The sequence below is a fragment of the Tetrahymena thermophila genome (genome assembly GCF_000189635.1).
Source record: "Tetrahymena thermophila SB210 genomic scaffold scf_8254485, whole genome shotgun sequence".
NCBI lineage: Eukaryota > Ciliophora > Oligohymenophorea > Hymenostomatida > Tetrahymenidae > Tetrahymena > Tetrahymena thermophila.
Genome location: NW_002476260.1, coordinates 32,576 through 57,007, shown reverse-complemented (window position 1 = coordinate 57,007; position 24,432 = coordinate 32,576). Strand labels below are relative to the sequence as shown.

The window sequence follows — 24,432 nt, the reverse complement described above, 5'->3', positions numbered from 1 at the left end:
GAACACATGCATTTTCTATAAACTAATTTTTAATTTTAACTTAGATTTTAAATAATATTTTTTAATTTAATTTAATTTAAACTATGCAGTTTATTTTTTATTCGATTATAATGAAAAAACTTTTTTAATAATTTAAAAATATAAATTAGAAAATAAAATAAATTTTAAATCATGTTTTGAAAATATTTTTAAATTTTCAGAAAAATTCATGAAAAATACATAAAGCAAATTTTATCATAATTTTTAAGCATTATTTTCAAAAGCAATTTTCTACTGGATCGATATAAGTAATTATTATAGCCAATATTTATTTATTGATATTAATAAAAAATTGAATAAGTATTAAATAGTAAAATTTAAAAGCAAAAACTTACTATTTGTATTTGAGAGTAATAATAATTTACTTCACTTTACTTATATTTTTGTAGAAAAATGGAAAATCCAGGCTCTACAGAACACAAATTGGTCACAATTCACACTGAAGTTTAAGAAGGAAACAATATGATCAAGAAAAATTAGTAAAAAGGGGCTTAATCACTTCTTTAAATAGAAGAAAGTCATAACATGAAGAGTGATTTGATGATGTTAGATGATAAAAGTGTTATGAAATAATCGCATCACTCAATATTGTCTCACTAAAATTAAAATTTATAAATATAAAACAATCAATTAATAAAGAGAGCAGTTTCTAATAAAAGTATTAATTTTTAAGATCAAAAATAAAATGAAATTTTAAAAGCTTAGAATAGTGGCTTTCCTCATGATTTTAACTAAAACGAGTAAGAATTAAATCTTGTAAATGATCCTTTTAAAATAAACTAGAACGACTAAAAAATAATAACAGAGAACTTTGTAACTAAGTTCACAAATGAATTAAAACATCAAACAAGTAATTAGCGAGAACAAATAAAAATATCAATTAATCTTAGCATAATTGTTAAACTTATAAAGGCTGTCAAAGTATTTAAATCATTTCTTATTCCTTAAAAGATACCTTCTAAATAAGCTCGAATAATTTATGATTTATCATACTATGATATTTAACAAAAACACCACAGTAAGAAAAAGAATAATTCTTTAAAAAATGCTTACAAAAAATTCATTTTGTACTCTTAAAAGTAGAATAAAATCTCTGTATTTTACAATAAAGCTAAAGAAGAGGTCAGTCAGTTCACATAAAAGTTTTTTAAGTTTTTGGATGAAAATTTTCCAGTAATTTATACATTCAATCCTTTAAAAGTGATATTTGATATTTTCAAGATACTTGTAACTATTTTTGCTATATTCATTAATACAGTAGAAGTTTGCTTTGATTTGAATTTTAGTGAATTATATCCTGACGTTTTACCTAAAATTAGATATTCAATTATAACTTTTTATGCAATTTGCATGTTTCTAAGTTTAAATACATCAATATACCACAAAGGGTTAACTGAGTAGAAAAGATTAAAAATATTTAAAATTTATGTTTCCAAAAGATTTATTTCTGATGCTTTATCTATAATATCATTTGTTACTTTTGATTCGATATAAAGAGTCTTTAGAGATCTTATCAAGCTATTTATACTGGCCCAAGTAATTTAAATATTAATTAAGCTATTCTTTAATTTTTAATAAATATACAGATTTAAGTTGCTTCATAGAAGTTATAAAATTTTTAAGATTTCTCACATACAATGTACAATAAGAAGCTATTCTACGTAGTGAGATTAGTAAAGCTCTTACTTGTTATTATATTTGTTGCTCATTTTGTTGCTATCTGTTTTTATGGACAAACTCTTATTTTTGAATTTTCTAATGATCCGAATTGGGTAAATTCAAGCAATTTGATAAACACAAGAGATGTTTGGTACATAAAGTAAGTCTATTTATTTTTAAAAATATCTTTATAATAAATTTTTATTTTTAGGTACATCTTTGCTCTATATTTTTCAGTAACGACTATGATGACAGTCGGATATGGCGACATAACACCAAAAAATGTGTAAATAAAAAATATATTTTTAAAATAATTTAGAGAAACAATAATTTATTTATTATTTAATATTTTATTTTAAAAAGGTATGAAGCTAGTCTTTGTATTATATGCATGTTCATATCATGTGGTGTATTCGCATATAGCTTTAATTTAATAGGATTGATCATTTAAGACATGAATAAAAAAGAAAGATACTTCAAGAAAAAGATAAACAAAGTAAATCTCTATTTGTAAGATAGAAATATAGATGACGAACTCAAAAATTAGGTTTAGAAATTTTATGAATACAAGTAAAATTTCATTTAAATTTTATTTAATAAGGAAATTTAACTTGATTTATTTTATTGAAAAATAGATTTAAACACAGCAAAATTCTTACAAAAGCTGATGAGGAGTAAATCTTGTAGGAGATTTCACCGTATTTGCTTGAAAAAATAATATTTCAAACTAAACAGAAGATTTTGAATAGTGAAAAGAAAATATTTGCTAGATTTTCTGAGCAGTTTAGAAATGAGCTCTGCTTAAAGTTAAAAGAAGTTCATGTAAATAAAGATGAAATACTTTTTGAAGAGGGAAGCAAGTCAGATGATCCATAACTTTATTTTATTCACAGGGGACATATTGAAATTTATTATAAGAATAAATACAATTTAGAAGGAATAACTTTAAAATGTTTGTCAAATGGCTAAATCTTTGGAGAAAATAGCTTTTTACTCAATACAGAAAAATCGGCTAGTGCAAAAGCTGCAGAATCTTCTATATTATACACTCTTTCTAGGTCTGATTTCCTTGATTAGCTATCACATTTTACAGCTGAAAAAGAAAAATTTCACTTTATTATCAACAATTTACAATTTAGATAGTCAAATACAATTATCTCATAGTAATGTTACTGCTGCCACAGCGAAAAGCACAGTAATTTTTAATTTTTATTACGTAATTTAAAATAATTTATTTTAAGACATTAAAAGATGTCCTAAGCTGCATTATTAACCTGACAGAGATTTGGTCATTTTAAAAGAAAATTTTTCAAAACCACAAAGAAAACGCAGGGAATTCAGAAGAAAAAGAAGAAAAGAATCAGGCTATTCTGTGCTAATTATTTCTAAACAATATCAACTTGAAGAACCAATTGGGATACAAAGTATATAAATAAATGAAATTTTATAATATTTTTCATAATTTACTTACTAATTATAATTTAGAGGAAAATTTAGAATTCCCAGAAAATAAAGAAACTGAGAAAGAAACACTGTTGTCTGAAACATCAGCAGACTAAGAATCTTCAGGTAGCAAAAGTGAGCACAAAGAACCAATCAAAACTTTAGCAAGCTTAAAGACTTTTATGCAAGATAAGAGCCCTCATAAATTGAAAGCAGCTAAACCAGCAGAAACATTTTCTCACTTTCCAAAAGATGACGAAGAAATTTATAGAATCTAAAGTTAATAAAGCTAAGCGAAGACAATGCAATTTGATTAGTTTAAAGACTACTAATCTACTAATAATATATTAATTAAATCCATAGCTGCTGAGCAATCTAGTACTCTAAGACCAAGAAATATTTTGAGATATCAATAATAATATGCACATTAGAATTAATATAGACAAGCTATTAATATAGATAAATAGAATGAAGAAGATTAAAAAGCTAGAGTGAAAGCAAAAGAATAATTTATAATTCCTAAAATGTCTTTTAATGATGAAGTCTTGAATACAAGTGACATTACTTAAGGTGAATTTGATGAACAAAGGTACTCGCCAATAAATCATTTACCAAAATCAATGCCATCTTCAAGAAATTAATCTATTTTTTAGAGACCTCTACCCAATTTAAGTAAAGAAAATAGTTCTAAAGACTTCCATTATTCTAGCACAATAAGAGATTTAGTTAAATTTAAAGAAAAGTTTTAACAAAATCATCAAAAGTTAGCTTCAATATCAATGAATGTCTCTTGTAAAATGTAAAGAAAATCTATTTTGAAGTCAAATACAACTAAACCCAATAATGATCAATTCCAAATTATTTTAAAAAGTACTGATCAATAAAAATAGAATGAAATGCTCTCATCTGAAAATATTGATATAAGCGATAAAATGAAATCATTCAAATACTTTTATCCAAACTTCAATTACCAAAAAATAATTTAACATTATAACATGCTCAGCTCAATATAAAATTGTAAATTACCACATTATTTTAACGTTTATTCCTTTTATAATAGAAAAGATAAAAATCTTAGAAATATGGCTGTAAAGATATAAAAATCAAAACTCAAGCTGTTATGATTTTCATTTTTAATTATTAATTTAATACTTTATATTTTATGTGTACAAAAAAAAATACTCCTATTTATTGATTTACATTTTTATTTGTAAAAATATTAAATTTTTTAAAGCTGTTTTTTTCAAAGTTATTTATTTATTATTTATTATTAGTGATTATTATAAAAAATCTATTATGTCAAAGTATTTAATGGATATTTAATAAATACTAGATTATTGTCTTTATGAATGGCTACAATAAATTGTAAATTTAGATGAGACACACACATTTATAGAAAAAATAATTTTAATTCAATAATTTTTACTAGATTTTTAAAAAAACTTTTTAAAAACTTGAAATTATTAAAGCTTTTTAACTTGCAGAAAAATAATTTAACATTAGGTATTTATTAGTAATTTTTTCACTTCTATTAATCATTATTTTATGATCAGGTATCTAATAAATATAAATTAAAAGTATGTATTAAGTTTAAAATTTCTCTTAGCTAATGACAATAATATTTCCCATAAGATATTAGTTAATAAATTTAGCTTTTTAATAAAATTAACTTTTTTCAATATTTTCTATTTAAAACAACTTTACTTGAAAATAAAATATATTTTATTAATTCAACATAGATTTCTATTATAAATTTTGTATTTTTAAATATTATTAAAAATTATCTTTAAAATAGAAAAATAAAAAATAGATATTAATTAATAAGCATATGTTGCGCATGTTTTCACTAACCTGATCATAAAAATATTATTTTTATTATTATTAAATAAGTTAAACCTAAACATTCAAAGAAAATTAAAAGATGAAAGATATAAGTTTTAAAAGCATTTAATAAAACACTCTTTAAAAATAAAATATTTATATTACTTTCTTTTCTAGATACTTTCTCGCTTGTATATCTTTAAAATAATATTTTAAATTTATTTTTTTTAAGAAAAATATGAATACTTAGTAAGAAAAGTAGTTAGTTAGTTACTTACTTACTTACTATTATCATGATTAATTATCTGATCATAAAAATATTATTTTTATTATTATTAAATAAGTTAAACCTAAACATTCAAAGAAAATTAAAAGATGAAAGATATAAGCTTTAAAAGCATTTAAGACACTCTTTAAAAATAAAATATTTATATTACTTTCTTTTCTAGATACTTTCTCGCTTGTATATCTTTAAAATAATATTTTAAATTTATTTTTTTTTAAGAAAAATATGAATACTTAGTAAGAAAAGTAGTTAGTTAGTTACTTACTTACTATTATGATGATTAATTATCTGATCAAAAAAATTTTATTTTGAATTTATTAAAGTATATAGGAGATTTTTGTTATTTGGTAGTTTAAAACTTAAAATAAATTGCACTAGAAACCTTTTAAATCAAATAAATATTTTTACAATTTGTTTATATAAAGTAAATTATATAATTTTAGAAAACTAAAAACAACTAAAATAAAAATGAATAATAACACATATCAATAGCTTCCTCCTCCACCTCCCAGTTAAAATTAAGGTTATTAACCTCCTATGATGGTAGCTCCATAGCCTATTTAAATAGGGTTACCAAAAAATGCAAGTTCTTCAACAGGTCCTACGACTATTTAGTGTCCATAATGTAACTAAATAGGAGTTACTGTTGTATAGAGTAAAGTTGGTAGTGGTACACTTTGCTGCTCATTAATACTTTTATTAACAACATTTTGTTGCTGCATTCCTTTTTTGAACCAGAATTGTTAAGATAAAGTTCACACTTGCTCAAATTGCTAAGCTCAAGTAGGCAGACATGAATATAAAATTTGTTGAGATAAAAAATTTAAAAATTCGTTTATTTATTTATATAAATAAAATGAAGTTATTATCTTACTAATAAATTTAAATTATGTATTCATATAAGTTCTTTAGCATTTATCTTTTCTTTGTATTTTTAATTCATTTCCTTTTACAAATATGCAAGAAAAAAACTTTTATATTAAAAATAGAATTTTTATTTATTTGTTTATTTTCTTGGTTTTAATCATTATATAGTTAATCCTGTAATTAAAATATTACGAATTGAGTAGGTACAGATCGTGATATTTCATTTAATTTTATGATTTAAAGCTAATTTTACACTTTCTATTTTTTAATTTTTCATGAGAAAATAAAATTATCCCCAAGTTAAAATATCCTTATATAATAGAATTCATGGTATTTATAAATGTAAAAACAATAATAAATAAATAAATTTATCTATCTATCTATTTTTTATGTTTATTTATCCGATTACAAAATATATATTATAAAATAAAACATGTTATATATTTTTTTATTTATTCATCATTAATTTTTTCACCATTTTCAATCATCAACATGCAATATTTAAGACAACTAGCCTTTTTAATTTGAGATATTTGCTTTTTATTTTCAATTTTTACGATTGATTGATTTCATGTTCACTTTTAATATAAGTAAGTGTAAATAACTAAAAAAAATAAATAGTATAAAATATGAATATAAGTATTATATTTTAAATCAATATATAAAAAATATTAGCAGGATAAAAATTTAAAAGAAAAACAATCAAATAAAAAGCTAATAAATAAATAAATAAATTAAAATAATTAGTTTTTTTGTTTGAAATTAATTTTTATATTTTAAAATATCACAATCAAAAATAAATAAAATCTTTTTACCTAAGATAAAGAGTTAAATTTGAGAGTTTAGCACACTTTCCTAAAACAGTACCTAAGCCTAATGCACCTTATGCCCCAATTTTATTAGACCTTTTTAATATTAAAGATAAAATATATAGCTAAAAGGAAAATATGTAGAAAAAATATGAAGTAATTAGAAACAAATTAATTTATTTATAATATAATCAAAATTTTGAAAAAGAAAAAATGAGTTAAATTAACAAAAAAACAAAGAATGAATGAAAAAATAACACTAGCAGAATAAAAATAAATAAATAAATAAATAAATAAATAAATAAATAAATAAATAAAAGATAATAAATTAAATGAGTTAGTTTTTTTGTTTTAAATTCATTTTTATATCAAAGCATAATATCACAACCCGAAACAAAAATACTGTTTTTACTCAAGATAAAGTGTCAAATTTGAGAGATTAGTGCACTTCACTAAGCCAGAACCTAAACCTATAGAACCTTCATCACCAATTTAATTAGACCTTTATAAATAAATATTGAAGAAAAAAAAATATACCATAATTTCTCGATAATTAATTAACTCTCAGCTCTTGCAATTGCAAAAAAATCAATGAAATTTTCTTAAAAATTAAATGAAAATATTTTGGAATTAAATAAAAGAAATTAAAAATTTAAAAAGGTAATTAATTATTCAAAAACTATTAAAAAAAATAAATTATGTATAGTTAAATAAATGCCATTCAAAAATTTAGTGGATTGAGATCACTATTTTTTTGAATGGCTAATTCATTTGAATATTATTTATATAAAAATAAATAAATAATTTTATAATAGAATTTCAAATTGGGTTAAATTAATAAATAAAGAAAATAAGAAAGAAAAAAGCACAAGCAGAATAAAAAAGAAAACTTTATCAAACAAAAATCAAACAAATAAATAAATAAATTAAAAGTGTAAACTTTTTTGTTTTAAATTCATTTTTATGATAAAAATATCACAATCCAAAGCAAATAAAAATAAACTGTTTTTACGAAAGATAAAGTTTCAAATTTGAGAGATTAATGCACTCCCCTAAACCAGAACCTAAACCTATAGCACCTTGATCGCCAATTTAATTAAACCTTATTAAATAAATAGTAATGTAAAGATTTAAAATTAATTACTTAGTTAAAAATAAAAAATGAAGATATAATATGGATTAATAAGTATGAAATTTAATTAATCATAAAAGCAAAGTTAAAATTAAAAATTAAATTAACTAATAAAGAAACAAAAAAAACATACAGAATAAAATAAAATAAAAATATATTAAAAAATTGATTTGTATTGCATTAAATTCATTTTTATATTAAAAAAAAACACAATCCAAAACATTTAAACTATTTTTACAAAAGATAAAGTGACAAATATGAGAGATTAGTGCACTTTCCTAAATCAAAACCTAAGCCTGATGCACCATCTGGACCAATTTAATTTTTACTGATTAAATATTGAAAAAATAATAAATTATTAATTAGTCAGAATGAAAAAATGAATTAAAAATATGAAATAATGAGAAATAATGTATTAATTATAAAAGCTTAAATTAAAAATGAAAAAATTCAAGAAAATTTAAATAAAGAAAGAAATTAAATAAATTAAAAGAGTTATTGTTATAAATCATTTTTATATTATTACAGAAGATCAAGTGTTAAATTTGAGAGATTAGTGCACTTTCCTAAACCAGACCCTAAGCCTGATGCACCTTCTGCACTAATTTAATTTTCACTTTTTTAATTTTGAAGAAAAATTGCTTGGTTAATTAGTTAGTTAGTTAGTTACATTGAAAAATTGAAGAAAAAATATAAAATAATAAGAAATGAATGAATTAATTATAAAAACAAAATTTGAAAATAGATAAATAAATAATGAAAAAAAAAAGTGCAAGAAGAATAAAAAAAGACAAATAAATTGTTTTTACTGAAGTTCAAGCATTAAATTTGAGAGATTAATGCACTTTCCCAAACCAAAGCCTAAGCCTGATGCCCCTTTTTCACCAATCTAATTATTCCTTTTAATATATTGAAGTAAAAAAGGAATAAAAATTTTAAATAATAAGAAATGAATGAATTAATTAATTAATTAATAATAAAAGTAAAAGTTGAAAATTAAAAAATGAGCTAAATTAGCAAATAAAGAAAAAAAAACAATAAAAAATAAATCAAATTAAAGCCAATAAATAAATTAAAAAAGCTATTATTCGGTTTTAAATTCATTTTTTAATAAAAAAATAACACTATCCAAAACAAATATACTGTTTTTACCCAAGATAAAATATCAAATTTGAGAGATTAGTGCACTTTCCTAAACCAGAACTTAAACTTGATGCACCTTCTGCACCTATTTTATTGTAGCTTTTTCAAAATTTAAGAAAAAATTAAGAGTATTATTAGTTAGATAGATAGATAGATAGATAGATAGATAGATAGATAGATAGATAGATAGATAGAAGGAAAAAGAAAGAAAAATATAAAATAAACAAAATTAATTAATTAATAATAATAAAATAATAGTTGAAAATGATAAAATGAGTTAAATTAATATAGTAATAAAGAAAAATTAAACAAGCAGAAAAAAAAAAGAAAAAAAATCAAGTAAAAAGTTATAAATAAATAAAAATATTTATTTATATCTTATATTAAAAAATATAAAAATCCAAAACAAACAAATAAACTATTTATACTGAAGATAAAGTGTCAAATTTTAGAGATTAATGCACTTTCCTAAACCAGAACCCAAGTCTGAAGCACCTTATGCACCAATTTAATTTGCGCTTTTTATATATTGAAAAAAAATATAATTAATTATTGAGAAGGGAAAAATGTAGATAAAATATGAAATAATAAGAAAGAATTTATTAATATTTAGCAAAGAAAGAAAGAAATAAAAATAAAACTAGTAGATTAATAAAAAAGATAAAAAATTAAATAAAAAGCTAATAAATAAATTAAAAAATAGTAAATTATAATATTTTTTATTTTAAAAATATCATAATCCTATACTTTTTTTTTACCCAAGATCAAGTGTCAAATTTGAGAGATTATTACACTTTCCTAAACCAGAACCTAAACCTGATGCATTTTCATCACTAATTTTATTGTAGCTTATTAAATATTGAAGAAAAAATAAATAAATAATTAAATAATTAATTAATTAGTTAGTTAGTTAGTTAGAAGGAAAAAATGAAGAAAAAACATGAAATAATAAGAATGAATTTATTAATATAAAAGCAAAAGTTTTAAATGAAAAAATGAGTTAAACTAACAAAGAAAGAAAATAATCACAAGTAGAAAAAAAAATCCAATTAATTTATCATTTTGAAAGTTCAAATGTATAGTTAATTAGTTAATTAGAAGAAAAAAATATCAAACATAAAAAATGAATAATTAATGATCAAAATAAATAAAAGTTCAGTTAAGAGGAAGTTAAAATAATTTAAAAATGAGCAAAAATATATGAGAATTTCAATTAGAAAAATGATATTGTAGATAACTTGAAGATTAAATGTTAAAAAAATATTAACAATAATTATATTAATAAATTAAATATACGATAGAGCTATATGGAGAACCTGGTGCGATTTAAGTGAAGAGTTTAAAAACTTTTTTTATAAATAAAATAAATATAAAGAAAATCTTTTAAAAATAAATAATTAATTACTTATTTTAGATTACCGAAATTGTTATTCTGTTATATCATTTTTTATTTTATTTATTTTTTCTTAAAAAATATTAATATAGCAATTTATGTAAATTTAAATAATTATAAGTTTTTCAAAAAAGACAAATAAATTAATTATAATAATTATCAAATACAAATTTATAAATTTGCTTTTAGAATTTAAATATTCTTAATCCTCAAATTTCAATATCACCAATTTTTTAGGTACATGAAAATATTTCATTTAATTTTAATCATTTTGTTCATTATATATTTTAATGGCTTTTATCAAATTTTTAAAAATATCTTTGAAAAAACTTCAAAAACAAAAATTACTTTCTAAAAAATGGCCTTTTTGGTATATTCTATTTTAAATAGAAACTTAATAAATCAGAATAGTATCAGTTTTCCATTACAGATTTAAGAAAAGAATTTATTAGTCACATAAAATAGTAAAATAAGCTAAAAATTTAATATTACAAATAAGAGAAATAATTTTGAAAATGAATTCAACTAATCAAGTTAAAAATACAAACAAATTTGTTATTTAATACAGAATAGAAATATAAAAATTTAAATAAATTTTTTATTTAATATCGATCATTATTCTTAACTTTAAATAATAAAATCATAGTCATTCTAATTCTTGCTTAAAGTTTAATTAAACAATTTAGGAGATAAAAGATATCTTTACACTTTCTTAGGATCTTGTTCTTCTGTTTACTGTTGATATTTCTATATATTTAACATATTACTAAAATCTGACTTAGGGGATTATGAGCCAGAATTCTATTTTTTTAATAAAAATGATATTTTGCGATTATTAAGATAAGTAAATTTTCTTTTTTAAGTAGGAGTTTCTATTCCTTCAGTAGTATACTATTCACTTTCTAACTTAGATGAATAGTTACTAGTAGATAAAGCTTTAATATTTAATAATTCAGAATTAGTATCCTGTTAATCCAAAATTTTCTTTTTTTTTATAGGTTTACTTGTTTAGAAAATACTTGGTTTCTTTTTAATTTCTCTTCTCTTTGACTGATCTGTATTTTAATCTTTTTTTTAAATAGTTAATTAATATAAAATAAATTTAAATTAATATTCTTACTTATCTAACTTGACAAACTAGAAATTCTATTGAATATTTCTGATGTTTAGGTGTTCTCAATAAATTAACTTATATTTTAACTTGCTTTTAATCTAATAATTTTTTTTATATTAGTTTTAATAAATTTCCATCTTAAAAAAGTTTAAAACTATATTTTTTTGCGCATAATTTATTATTTGTATTTTTATGGAAATATTTTGATAAAAATTTCTTTGATACTCTAACTGCATTTAGAATAGCTATTGTTCAATTTAAAAATCAGAATAATAAAGCCACAATATAGGTAGAATAGATAGTTCAAGAGCACTGAGAGCAGTTAAGTATAATATTAAGCACTTTGATTATCATAAGATATGAAATTTAAATAAATTTTCAAAATTAAAAATACAAAAGAGATAACTTCTGTATTTTAAATTTAATTTGATATGAAAGGGTTATATTTTTATATCATTCTGATATAAACTACCATGATTATGAATAGCGATGACCTTGAGGTATTGTGTTAAGTTTAATCCAGTAGAGTAAAAATACAAATAATTATGATTTTCATATAAATTCTAACAAACTCCCAGTAGAAATACTTATGTTTTAAATCTAGATAATAGTAACCATATTTATATTTTACTTTACATTAATTTAATTTATTTTTGCAATTATTGATTTTATTCAAAAATATCAAAGGTAAAACTCCCCAAAAAGTTAGTATTGATATTGAATAAGGGTATATAAATTTAATTGTATCTAAGTCATTGCATTTTACTGTAAGATCAATAGTATTGTAAAGCTAGTCTCCCACTTACTAGCAAGTAAGCATTTTGATGAAATATGATATTTAACCTATTTAAAAGAAACTTAAGAAGCAATTGAAAAGTGTGTAAAAATAGTAATACTAAATTCTAAATTTTTTGATCCGTTTTAACAATAAAAGTATAGCAAATACTATTACTAATAAAATAACTGGAACTAAAAATTATACTATTGAATAAAAAGCTATTTTTCCGTGAGTTTTTATCAAGCTTTTATTGGCTAGACAATCTAAACCTAAACCTAGATACCTGTTAGTTTATCCAATGATGTAATTTAAAATATCATATTTGCTGTTCTAACTTGTATAACTTTAAGTCATAAGAGAAGATAATTAAGAATAATTTATAATGATTTTAATGTAAAAGCCAGACTGATCTTTTACAGAGCTATTTGATATAGGAAATAATTGCATAACTCTTAAATAATAGCATTTTTGTGCATATTTAAATTGCTTAATAAATATAAAGAGAGTAACTAAAAAATAAAAGATTAAAAGGCATGTTTTAAAGATCAGATAAACTAACTAAATCGAAGGTAAATAGCATTCTTAACAAGTTCCTTAAATTACTGACTCACAGTAATTAGTTCCTTCCCAAACTTCTCCTAAAATATCACATTATGAACATAAAGGACCTATATATCCCATAGTACAATAGTTTATACTTTAAGGATCTTCTGCTTAACATGAGTCTACTTATAAATTACACTATAATATTTGATCAGTAGTATTATCTTATCTCCAGTATCCATTTCTTAACAAAATGGTTGATCCTTAGCATTAAAGTGCATATTAGGGGCAATTGATACATTCATTTTTTAATTCTGCTTCAGAATTTTATGATTCTTTAAATAAAATATCAGGATTTTATAAAGAATATGTTCCTTCAGAGCAATATTTACAAACAAAAATATTATTTGTAATTTTTTAAATGATCTCTCCTTGTATACAATTTCTAAATTGCACAGATAAAAGAATAGGCATGGAGTTTTGTGAACTTTAATAAATATTTGAATTTAATGTGAAGTATTACACTGTTTAAAGGGCACCTTAGACATATAAATCTGAAAGTTAAAAAAATTAAGCATCATCTTGAAAAGAATTATAATTTAAAATTTTTTGTCCAATAAGTTAACTCTATTATGAATTTAAAATTTCTATTTAAATCTCTATATTTTTTAATTCTAAATCTACTTCTGTAGGATAGCCTCCGCTTGTTAGTTTTTCTAAAGAAAAGTTCAGATATCTATTGTAATTATCTAATAAATATATTCTTAGATTTATCATATTGCCACTTTAAAAATCTAAAAATTATGCATATTAAGAGTAAAAGAACTAATAATTACTTGGAGCTAATGTCATATCCTAGTAAAAATTAAATGTATAATTGTTTTCTAATGTTGTATTTTGAATACTTTATATTTCTATCAATTAAAGATAAGTTGCACAATCATTCCCATAAATTTCAGCAAAGTTTTATTAAACGTTTTCAGTAAAAGGAAAATACACGGGAATTAATAAATCATTTTAATTGCTTGAAATTATTCTTAACCCTCCGCCAATTAAAGCCTTATTCTGATATATTTTTGTATTTGAATCAAAATTAACTTAGCAACTCCCAATATCTTAAAAAAACAAGGCTCCTCCACTGCTAAGTGCTGTGTTATTTGAAAAATTAGTTTATGAAAAGGAAATTTATTGCATTATATTTTAGAAATTAATTGCTCCACCATTATAAGCTTGGTTTCCTTCAAAAGAGCTGTTCTCTATTTGTATAATTTAGGATTGGCTTATTTGGAAAGTTCCGATGTTTTAACTATAAGTTATATTTGATATATTTATATAGTTATTTTGCAAATATATTAATTCTTATTATTTTGATTATTATGGAATATTAATATTTTGTTTAAATTAAACATTAATTAATGTGATTTGATCATCTAGCCAGGTTATTAAATAGTTTGTTTCATTATATTCATTTGTAGAATAAAAAAGAGAAACTTAATTGTTATTTTCGAATATTGAATCAGTAATAACAATAGATTAGCACCCATTAAAAGTAAAAGTATAATATTCTTGCTTATATATAATAAGATAGACTTATGAATTTTCTATTTATCTATTATCGTTAGATGCCACATATGCATTTTAAATAGTTATATTAGACACCTATTAAAATGAAAACATATTTTTAATATATTTACTTTTTGTGACTTTTAACATATTTATATTTATATTCTAAACATCATTAAATTTAAATAAAGTAAAATCACACTATTCAAGGAATTTATTATTAGATATTTCTATATCATAAAATTAAATAGATGAAACATTAGTAAATTTGAATAAGCTATCAACTTTTTATTAATTTGTTTAATTGCATACTGAAAGCTCATTAATTGTTAAATTTTAAAATACCACAGTTTAAACATCCTAGATAATTATTTGTTAATTTCTCAGGCATTAATTCGAAATGCTTATATTTTGCCATTTAATAGTTTATATTTTTTCGTTCAATTTAATATTCAAAAACTCTTGTGATGTATCATTGTTAAATTATAAACTATAGTTTGCAAAATAAAATATTTGTATTGAAGCATATTGTAAATTCTAAAAATCAAAGCTATTATCTAAATTATTTGGCGAAGTAAATATAAATTTAGTATTTTAAGAGCTTTGATCAGAGATAAATTGATTAATCGCTTTAAATTAGTCATTAGATAATGATAAGAATACAATATTTTTCCATTAATCATCATTTTATGTTGTTAATCCTAATTCTGAGTAAGTCTCAATTTATTTTGGAGTTATGGAATTTATTTATTACTGTATTTTAGAAACATCACTTCCTTATATTTGAATAGAACATTCTGTATATGCTGTACTATTTTAGATATTTAGATTATAGTTGTTCTCTAATACACCTTGTGTATGCAAGACATATACTTTCAGCTAGCCCTAAACTTCATTATAAATGTAATCTAAGAGTCTTGGATATTCTTAGATCTGATGAGATATTAAAGAATTTTAATTTCTTTAAAGAAGGAACACTTCGTATTTTTAAATAAAAAATATTATTATAATACTATTTTGTATAACTACATAATCCACTATTTAATCGTCTTAAAAATTTTTCTAAATCACTTAAGAAAGTTGAAGAGTTTTATCTAAATTATACAAAGTAATCTAGAAAGAACTTTTGATAAAGATATATAATTCATTTATTTTTAAAATATTTCCTTGATCATTAGCAAGGGTTAAATATTTTTCAAGTTAGTTGGTGGAATAGTTATAGACATACACCCTTTTTTATCCACTAAATATGAATAAATATCTTTTAAAAGCTTCATCATGTAAAAATTCTATTAAAGTGATTCTTGGATCTTCGTTTACAATACTGATTAGATTTAATTTCTCTAATATCACTTATTTAATTAGATCTATTCTAGTTAATATTCCTCCATTTGTAACAAATATAGCTTAACTGTAATCTTAGGTTAAAACTATTTCAATTACAGAGCTATTTAATATATCATTAGATTATTCCCTGTATTAATGATAGCTTTAATTAATCAAATCAAACTGTAGTAATTAACCATCACTAAATCCTATTAGTAACAAATTACATGAATCATTTACTAAATACTTTGTTGCTACATTCTATTAGTCTAAAGTAAAATTAAAAAGAAGTTAACCAGATTTAATATTGTAAAGTAAAACTCTTTTATCTGAAGTAAGGTATAAATTCTTTGATAAAAATTTCAAAAATTTAACATTTTCTCCTTTAACAATTTAAGTTGGTAAGTTTGAATTTTTGGAAAATTAATAGTTTATATAAAATAAAATAGAGTCAGCTAACCCAAATATTAAAGTATCTGAATTTGAATCATATAGCAAATCTACTATTTTTGAATTCTCTATAGTAAGTTCATATTTAATATACTATTAAGAGTATCTGAAGATTGTATTATCATTATTAAAAATTAGGAAATCTATATTTTAATTATCTATTGGAATAGGAGCAAATAGTTTATGTGAATCATATAATTAAGCTTCATACTTATATCCTGCTATACTATAATTTATTTGATATATAGAAGTGGTGCTATATACAAAAATATTAGAAGTAATGCTATCATAAGAAAATCCAACTAATTACTCATTTCTATCTTATATTTCTGTAATTTTAAAATTATTTTATATAGAAAAATCATTGTATAATATATTCACTTGTAAATTTCCATATGTGTCTAAAAATAATACACAAACTGAGATAATATCTAACTCCATAGCTACAACATCTCCAATTTTATTTTAGGTAAACGCTTAAGAAATCTTTTAGGTATTTTCACAAGTTACAAAATCATAAATGTAAATTTAGCTGAATGTACTCACATTAGCGTATAGTATAACTAATTACAAAAACTCTACATATATGTATTTTACTATATTAAATCCCGATGGAGCACTAATATAATTTTATTTTAAATTCAAGCTGTATCTATAACGGAAAAAAATATCTTTTTAAAAAAAACTCATTAAAAATGAATATATAATTAATTAATTAATTTTTGATTAAATAAAAAATTTACATAATTGATTTTAAAAGGCAAAGTATTATGATGACACTATTTAAAACGAAAATTAAGAACCTCTTGAGTATTCTATCTTTTTTTTAAAAATTCCTAAAAAATTAAAAATTTAAATAGTATCATTGTACAAGAATATATTTTAATAATCCTCATCGACTGATATTTTAAACTCATTTGTAAACCCTTATAGCTAAATAAATTATTTCACTTAAACAGGATTTTTTTGAAGGACAACAAGCTAATTTAAAGAAATGCTGCATATTATCAATAATTTTGTATTTTCACATACTTTATAATTAGATATTTACTCACTTTACTCTACAATTTAAGTTACACTAAGAAATGTATTCAAAACTACAAAATCAGAACCATAGGCATAGAATAATAACTATTGAGAGTCAAATATCAAACCATTAATCAGATTCATTCCTTGATAGTAAAATTTTTAACTATTCTCTCCATATTTGGCAACAAGGATTTATTTCTAATTCCAACAAATTACACCTTAAATATCATTTATTAGTCTAAGTTAAGTAAAGGGATCATCATTTTTACTTTTTGTACTCAAAACTTCTACTAAATTATTTGTAAAAATACTAAAAACTGTTATTTTATACTTAGTTCTGACAAAATACATCCCTAATTAAGCACTTTGTATGATTTCTATTATTTAATCATCTGTATTAGTTTATGATAGTATTTCTTTATTATTTAATTGCTAATATCTAAATTACTATTATTTTGCACTTTGTACTAATCCTGAAGAAGTGCCAACATAATTTATATAATTTAATGGAGGACCTATCATTTTCCTTGCATAATTAGTTAATGTATCAAAATGTATTATATCAAGTCCGCTAAAATAAGTTATATCTCTTTAAAAATCAATTTCTATTTCTTAAAATACAGTAAAGAAGTTGAATGGGACAATCACTTTTGTATAGTAAAATGTGTTTCCACATTGGTTATTATACATGAAAGAGTCATCTAACAAAGGTGAGTAGCTAAGTTTTAGCATTATTTAATAATTTGGAGAACTTTTTATTAAACCTATTAATGCTGATTTGCTGTCATCTTAAGCTTATTAACCTAATATAAAATATGCTTAATTGCCATTAATTGTCCTTTTAGCTTGTATAATTTATTTAATATCAATAATTATCACTTAATAGACTAATTAAAGTGAAATATTATAAACGTTAAATGATTATTAACTGTCAAAATAAATAAGTTCATCTAGAGTATAGCTATTTATCAACTTATCTTCATCTGAATTATAAATTTTAACTACATCAAAAAATATAATATTATTCTAAATTTGCAAAGTTTTTATTAAATAAACTATTTTATTAATCAAATCTATTTGATAAAGTGAGATTGATTAAACTTTTTAAGTTATCACTTTTAGGTCATTATTTAGGGCAATATTTAAATTATTATTAGAAAAGTCACTATTACACTCTTCAAATAAGCTGATAAATTCTTATGAAAAAATTTAAACACAACTTTGACTATTAATAACAAATTTATCATAGTTGGAAGTTAATTGGATTAAATTTTTTATATCATTTAATTCACTTTCAATTTCTTGTTAGTAAATATTTATTAGTAAAATTCTAGATTGAGATAATGCAATTACTTTATTATTAGCAAGTATTTCAATTTAAATGCATGTATTTAAATTAAAGTTCTTTTTGACTATGAGTCTTATATTAGTTCCTCTAGAAGTATCATAAAAGAAAATGTCTCCATTATCATGGCAAGTTAAAAGCATTGAAGGATTATATATATTTAGAAGAGAATTCACTTGTGATTAAGCAGTAGGAAAGGGTAGATTAAAGTTTTCAATGATTTTACTTTCTAAATCTACACTTTTTAAATCACTTTTTCTTATTATTTTAATTAAGGTAGATGAATAAATAACAACTTCTTGATAATTTGGTAAATTTTAAATTTCATTCGAAATATATTGATTGGGTATTATTTTTAAATTTTATTAAGTAAAATCTAATTAAAAGGCTTAATTACAATTAATAAATTGATTGCTTTCATCTTCATAGATAAAAAAATTTATTAAATTGTTATTTTAAAGAACCACCAATTAATTATCAATTCCATAAAAATTTCCTAACTCGAAATCATTTAGATTATCATTTTTTATTGTTATTTTATTCATTTATTTTTAATCGTAATTAAAATCAAATAATAAGGACTATTAAGCCAATATAATTAAATGAGATGAATTTTACTGGCTTCCTATTGAAATTTATCTTACTTTTTCTATTTGTGGTATTTATAAAAGAGAAGTTTAAATCTGATTGTTCGTGTCTATCTATTCAATAGAATTTTCAAAAACGCAAAGAATAACTCCTTATTAACCTGTTGTTAAAAAATTTATCAGGTTGCTTGGATATTGTTAATTATTTGATTAGAACAAGATTATTAAGCTTTAATTAAATGAATTGCTATTTGTAATGATTATTTTGTATATTATTAATTAGCTTGGTGACTAAATTGCAATTAAATTATTGTTTAATTTAATTTACTTTCCAATGTTTTAAATTATTATTGGGTCAGCATTTAGAACTTAATAATTGGGTTAATCATAAATAACCTAAAATTTGGTCTGCGTATTTTCGTTAATTTAAATATACACGAATTAATTAAGCATAGAGATAACTGCTAACGAAAAACTCTCCTATTCATTTTAGTATTGAGATAATAATAATCTTGATCCTTGAAGAAAATCCCAATAGTAAATAGCAGATGTATTAGTTACTACAAATACTTATCCATTCAAATTGAGTACATTTATATCACCAGCTTCATAAAGATAGCTTTTAACTAAATACAAGTCGTTTTTATTATAAATTGATAAGCGGTCTTCAAGCAAAGCGACATATTATTTATTTTAGAAAACAAAAAAATCATTTAGTTTTACTAAATTAGCCAGATTTTGGTTTGTTTAAAATACAGAGGGACATTGCTGAAGTTAGTCGCACAAATTAGTAATAATATTTTCTTAGTGTAAAGGATTACATATAGAAACGCATTTTCCTATTTGATCGCTCACTGAAACATTATCTATTTAGAAAAACTGATTTACAGAACATTATTAATATTTACACGATTATCTTTAATCATCTAGCTAGTAGCCGCTATAGCATTGAATGCATTCGTCTATCGAGTTATCTTAGCAAGTTTAACATCCTATATTACACTATTTTGGCTTTACAAATTATATTACCTCAATAACAATCAAAAAGAAGCTCAATCTCATTAATTTTGAATTCATATTCCTTAATGAATTTATCTTAGTTCTACTTTTTAGTTAATTTTTCAAATAATTTTATTAAAAATTTATTTCTTTATAAGGTCTCTATAAAATTGCTTATTTTTTATGCTCATATAGCATTAATTTTCTTAAATTATAAAATTAATGAAATCAAGAAATTGTTCAGAAAATCGAAAAACTTATCTCTGTAAAATATTTTAATCGTGCTAAATAATAATAAAATATTTTGGTTTATTATTTAAAATATCAATTAATTAAAAAGTATTAATTTTTTGGAGTGAATCAGTAAATTTTACTATAATTTCTGGAAATATAAAATATTTAAAATTAGATTCTTATTTTATTATTAAGGTATTGATTTCGTAAATATTGGTATAATTAAATCAAAAATTATAAATAATTAAATTAATAAAACACGTGAAAGCGAAATATTTGGAGATTAATATTAATTTTTTAGAGGAGAAGTAAAAAAAGGAGAGTATTATAATTCAAAATAAAAAGATTTTTATACTTTAAATAAAATTAGTTATAGAATAAAAATAAATTTACTACTCAGATTAAACTATCTACTAATCAATAAGTAAAATTAATAGCGAAACATTACCTAGAACCTGAAAAAATATATTATTAATTTATCTCTATTATTTGGGTTAAATCAAAAATTATTAAGTAAAACCTCAAATTAAGATATATAATTTATTTTTTAAAAATAAATAAATCTTGAGATATTAATACACTTAAAAATATTTTAAATTATTGTTTGTTTTTAATTCAAATTTCTATTTATTATTTTTTAAATTTTATTTAATAAAACTTACAATTATTATCTAAAGAAGGAAAAAAAGAAATTAAAAAACAATTGAACAATTTAATTAAGTGGATCATATTTTTTATATAGCAAAACATGACATGATAAGTAATAAAAATACTAATTTTTGTATATATTAGACAAAATTGAAAATATAAATTAAAATGTAATCAATTTTTATTAGATTAATTCTTTCGTTCATTCGTTCGTTCATTCATTTTAATCCCATTATTAAATAATGTTTTAATTTTGGCATTTAAGTGGAATATTTACAATCGTTGGTTTTTTATTTATAGTGAAAGTTTATAATTGCATATTATTATAAAGTTTTTTTAATAATTAGAAAGTATGTATGTATGTATTGTAATATCTATTTTGGTTACTCATTGTTTGTCTTTCTTCTCTTATTATTATATTTTATAGCTTTTAAATTTGGATATGATGGTATTAACTAAGGTTTATATATATATATTTATTCATTCATTCAATCATAAATATGATCTATCATTTCGATAATGATTTCTTTATTATTCAGTTGGTTTTTATTTCTGTTATTCCTTCTCTAATAGGCAGTTTACTTATATTCTTTACTTTCTTTGTAAAATCGAACTCTATATTTTAAAAATTAATAATAAATTTTAATTTTTTTGAGATTTTTAAATATTAAGAAAATAATTTTTTAAATTAGTTTAAAATTTAAATCAAAATAATAAAAATAAATTTTAAAAACCATTTTAAAACAAAAAAAATTATGAAGAAAGTAAAACTTTGCTGTTTTTTATTTTTGATATGAAATACTTTTTAGATTTTCTTTGTTAAATTGAATAATTAATTGTTTTTAGTTAAAATTAGTTGCATTTTAAAATAAAAAAGTAACTTGATTGCTTTTGGTAATTAATTAGCAACAGCTTGATTTTAAAAACAATTAAAGCTTTAAAAAATTTAATCGTTTGATTGGCTTGAAAAAATCAATATATTTTATTAATAAATTGAATATGATTGAAAAAAATAAAAAGGGGATTAAATTTGAAGAATGGTTTAGTATTAATAGTAATACTAGTTAGCTAAGACTTTTAATCTAATTATCTAATCCATCTATTAGGATATTGATAAAAAAAGGAAAACAAAAGAGAAAAATTAATTAATTAATTTGGTAAAAATAATAATTTGGTGAATTTAAAACCAGACTATATTATTTATGATTTATTTTTTATTAGATGGTAATTTTGTATTTAAAAGACAGACGGAAATTATGCTGTTTTTGTTTAAATTTCTGATTTGATAGCTGAAATATTTTTTGAAATCGAAATAAAGTCATTACCGACTACTTAAGCCTTTTAGAAATTGAATTTGACTTTCTTTTTGTGAGAATGCTTAAGGGGATTGCCATCTAACTAGAGGTTTTTTTTGAATTCTTTATTGAGTTTTTAGAAGAATTCGTCCTTTTCTTCTTAAGTGCTGCAATACATATATGGAGGTAAACATTCCATTAAACTTTCAATATATTATTTTCTTTTTTCATCTTTCATTATCTCTTCAATGTCAAAGCCTTCGATGTCTTATTCTTCATCAATAGGCTCATCTAAATCATCAATTTCAAGTTTCTTTAGGGTTTCATCTGACCACATTTGGTTTAAGATTCTATCTTATTTTTCTTACAAAAGATCATCTTCCATTACTACATAATCTTCATCATCTTCTTCTTCCTCGTCTTCTTCCTCTTCATTTTCTCTCTCTTCTTCATTTTCTTCAGAATTCTTATTGTCCTCCTCATCTTCGTCTTCATCCTCTTCTTCGTCATCATCTTCCTTATCTTCATCATCATCGCTATAATCTCCATTTCTTTATTTACCCATCGCATTTCTGAAACCCATGCATATTTTAATTTTAGTGGGCTTTTCTTCTTCCAACTCTTCTTGCTCATTGTCTTCATCATCTTCGTCTTCTTATGATTCTTCTTCCTCTTCCTCGTTATTTTCCTCATCATTATCTTCATCATCTTCTTCTTCATTATGGCTGTCTTTATCAGCGAATTCACTTCCCTCCTCGTTTTCTTATTGTATGGCATCTTGTTCGTTTTCATCACTGCTCTCATTTTATTCTTATTGCTCTTAATCTTGTTTTTCCTCGTCAATGGTATTTTTATCTTTGTTCAAGGCTTATTTTAAATGATTTTAAGCTTATTATTCTTCTTAAACCAAGTGCTTAACTTGCTTAGTGTATACTTTTTTTAAAGATAAAGTGCTTTGACCATTGACTGGAAGATCATCAAAATTATCGCTTTCATCTTCGCTCTCTTCATTCTCTTCTTCATTGTTCTTATGAATTTTATCTTGCAAGCCTGATTGGTGCTCTTCTTCTATGCCATTTTGTGCTTCTTCGTCATCATGAACATTTGATTTATTTTCTTCCTTTTCTTTGGAAGTGTAAGAAATTGAAGTCTTTTCATTATCATTCAATTTAATCTTTTTCTACTTTTTTGGCTCAAAAACGGTGTTGTTTTGGTCTTCTGTGGATTCCTCATTTTGATTGTTATCTTCGCTATCGAATTCGTCATCTATTAAAAGAACGAAGTTGACAACATACAAATTAAGAAAAAATATATAGTAGTTAATATAAATACTAACCTTGCTAATGAGAAAGTTGGTTGGCTTGTTTTTGCTTCTTTTCGAATTCTTTATCCTTCTATTTTTTTCTTTTTTTGGATTCAGATTCCAAAGAAGCTAAATTGTGTTGCTAGTTGCTAGTAGACTGATGGCTGTGACTATCGATAGCTACATTATCGTTTTAATGCTATAATATTGCTTTATCACTTGAGTGCATCTCTTCTTTAAAATTTCTTTGAATTTATTAGAATAGTAAATTTTTTTTCTTTTTATTATTTTTTTTTTGTTATCAAAAAAATTTTATATTAAATTTTTATAAAAAAAAGAATTTATTGAGTTTTAAACTGAAATATAGCTTTTAATTTATTTTCCTCCTTTGAATTTTTTTCAAAAACAGAATATAATCAAATATGCGCACCCTCATCAAAGCAATTAAGATGCATACGCATATTTATTTATTTATTCATTCATTTCACTTCAATTTTTTAAATGCCTTTTAATCAATTACTTGCTTATCTCAAGCTACCTCAAAGAGAGAGAGACAGACAGACTGCTTCACTATATTTGGCAAAATCGAAAGATATTATATCAATATTTTATTTTTTAAATCGATT

At 21.6% G+C, this 24,432-nt stretch overlaps 5 protein-coding genes across 5 annotated transcripts; 2 read left to right on the top strand and 3 right to left on the bottom strand. All coding sequences in view use genetic code 6, as the record gives it.

Annotated features, from left to right (window-relative positions):
- Positions 1 to 432: 432 nt before the first annotated feature.
- TTHERM_00989410 (cation channel family protein) lies at positions 433 to 4,265 on the top strand (the record flags this gene model as incomplete). The annotated part of the gene is made up of 7 exons (XM_001022445.2): positions 433 to 1,575; positions 1,626 to 1,858; positions 1,910 to 1,984; positions 2,062 to 2,268; positions 2,334 to 2,893; positions 2,940 to 3,122; positions 3,184 to 4,265. The coding sequence occupies 7 exons, from the start codon at positions 433 to 435 to the stop codon at positions 4,263 to 4,265; spliced, it is 3,483 nt and encodes a 1,160-aa protein (XP_001022445.2).
- A 1,316-nt stretch (positions 4,266 to 5,581) lies between these two features.
- TTHERM_00989400 (LITAF-like zinc ribbon domain protein) lies at positions 5,582 to 6,061 on the top strand (the record flags this gene model as incomplete). The annotated part of the gene is made up of 1 exon (XM_001022444.2): positions 5,582 to 6,061. The coding sequence occupies exon 1, from the start codon at positions 5,717 to 5,719 to the stop codon at positions 6,059 to 6,061; it is 345 nt and encodes a 114-aa protein (XP_001022444.1). The 5' UTR covers positions 5,582 to 5,716.
- Positions 6,062 to 7,747: 1,686 nt separating this feature from the next.
- TTHERM_000989381 (cyclic nucleotide-binding domain protein) lies at positions 7,748 to 10,666 on the bottom strand. The gene is made up of 9 exons (XM_012799281.1): positions 10,605 to 10,666; positions 10,496 to 10,545; positions 9,958 to 10,047; positions 9,628 to 9,717; positions 9,209 to 9,298; positions 8,866 to 8,955; positions 8,583 to 8,672; positions 8,295 to 8,384; positions 7,748 to 8,026 (listed from the first exon to the last, which is right to left on the bottom strand). The coding sequence occupies exons 1-9, from the start codon at positions 10,641 to 10,643 to the stop codon at positions 7,900 to 7,902; spliced, it is 756 nt and encodes a 251-aa protein (XP_012654735.1). The 5' UTR covers positions 10,644 to 10,666; the 3' UTR covers positions 7,748 to 7,899.
- A 538-nt stretch (positions 10,667 to 11,204) lies between these two features.
- On the bottom strand, positions 11,205 to 20,404 carry TTHERM_00989380 (hypothetical protein; the record flags this gene model as incomplete). Its single annotated transcript, XM_001022442.2, has 7 exons — positions 11,205 to 11,659; positions 11,713 to 11,804; positions 11,932 to 12,047; positions 13,088 to 17,018; positions 17,418 to 18,998; positions 19,359 to 19,574; positions 19,656 to 20,404. The coding sequence occupies 7 exons, from the start codon at positions 20,402 to 20,404 to the stop codon at positions 11,205 to 11,207; spliced, it is 7,140 nt and encodes a 2,379-aa protein (XP_001022442.2).
- Positions 20,405 to 21,743: 1,339 nt separating this feature from the next.
- On the bottom strand, positions 21,744 to 24,035 carry TTHERM_00989370 (hypothetical protein; the record flags this gene model as incomplete). The annotated part of the gene is made up of 3 exons (XM_001022441.3): positions 21,744 to 21,823; positions 22,534 to 23,769; positions 23,840 to 24,035. 3 exons carry the CDS (start codon positions 24,033 to 24,035, stop codon positions 21,744 to 21,746), a joined length of 1,512 nt encoding a protein of 503 aa, XP_001022441.2.
- Between the last annotated feature and the right edge of the window lie 397 nt (positions 24,036 to 24,432).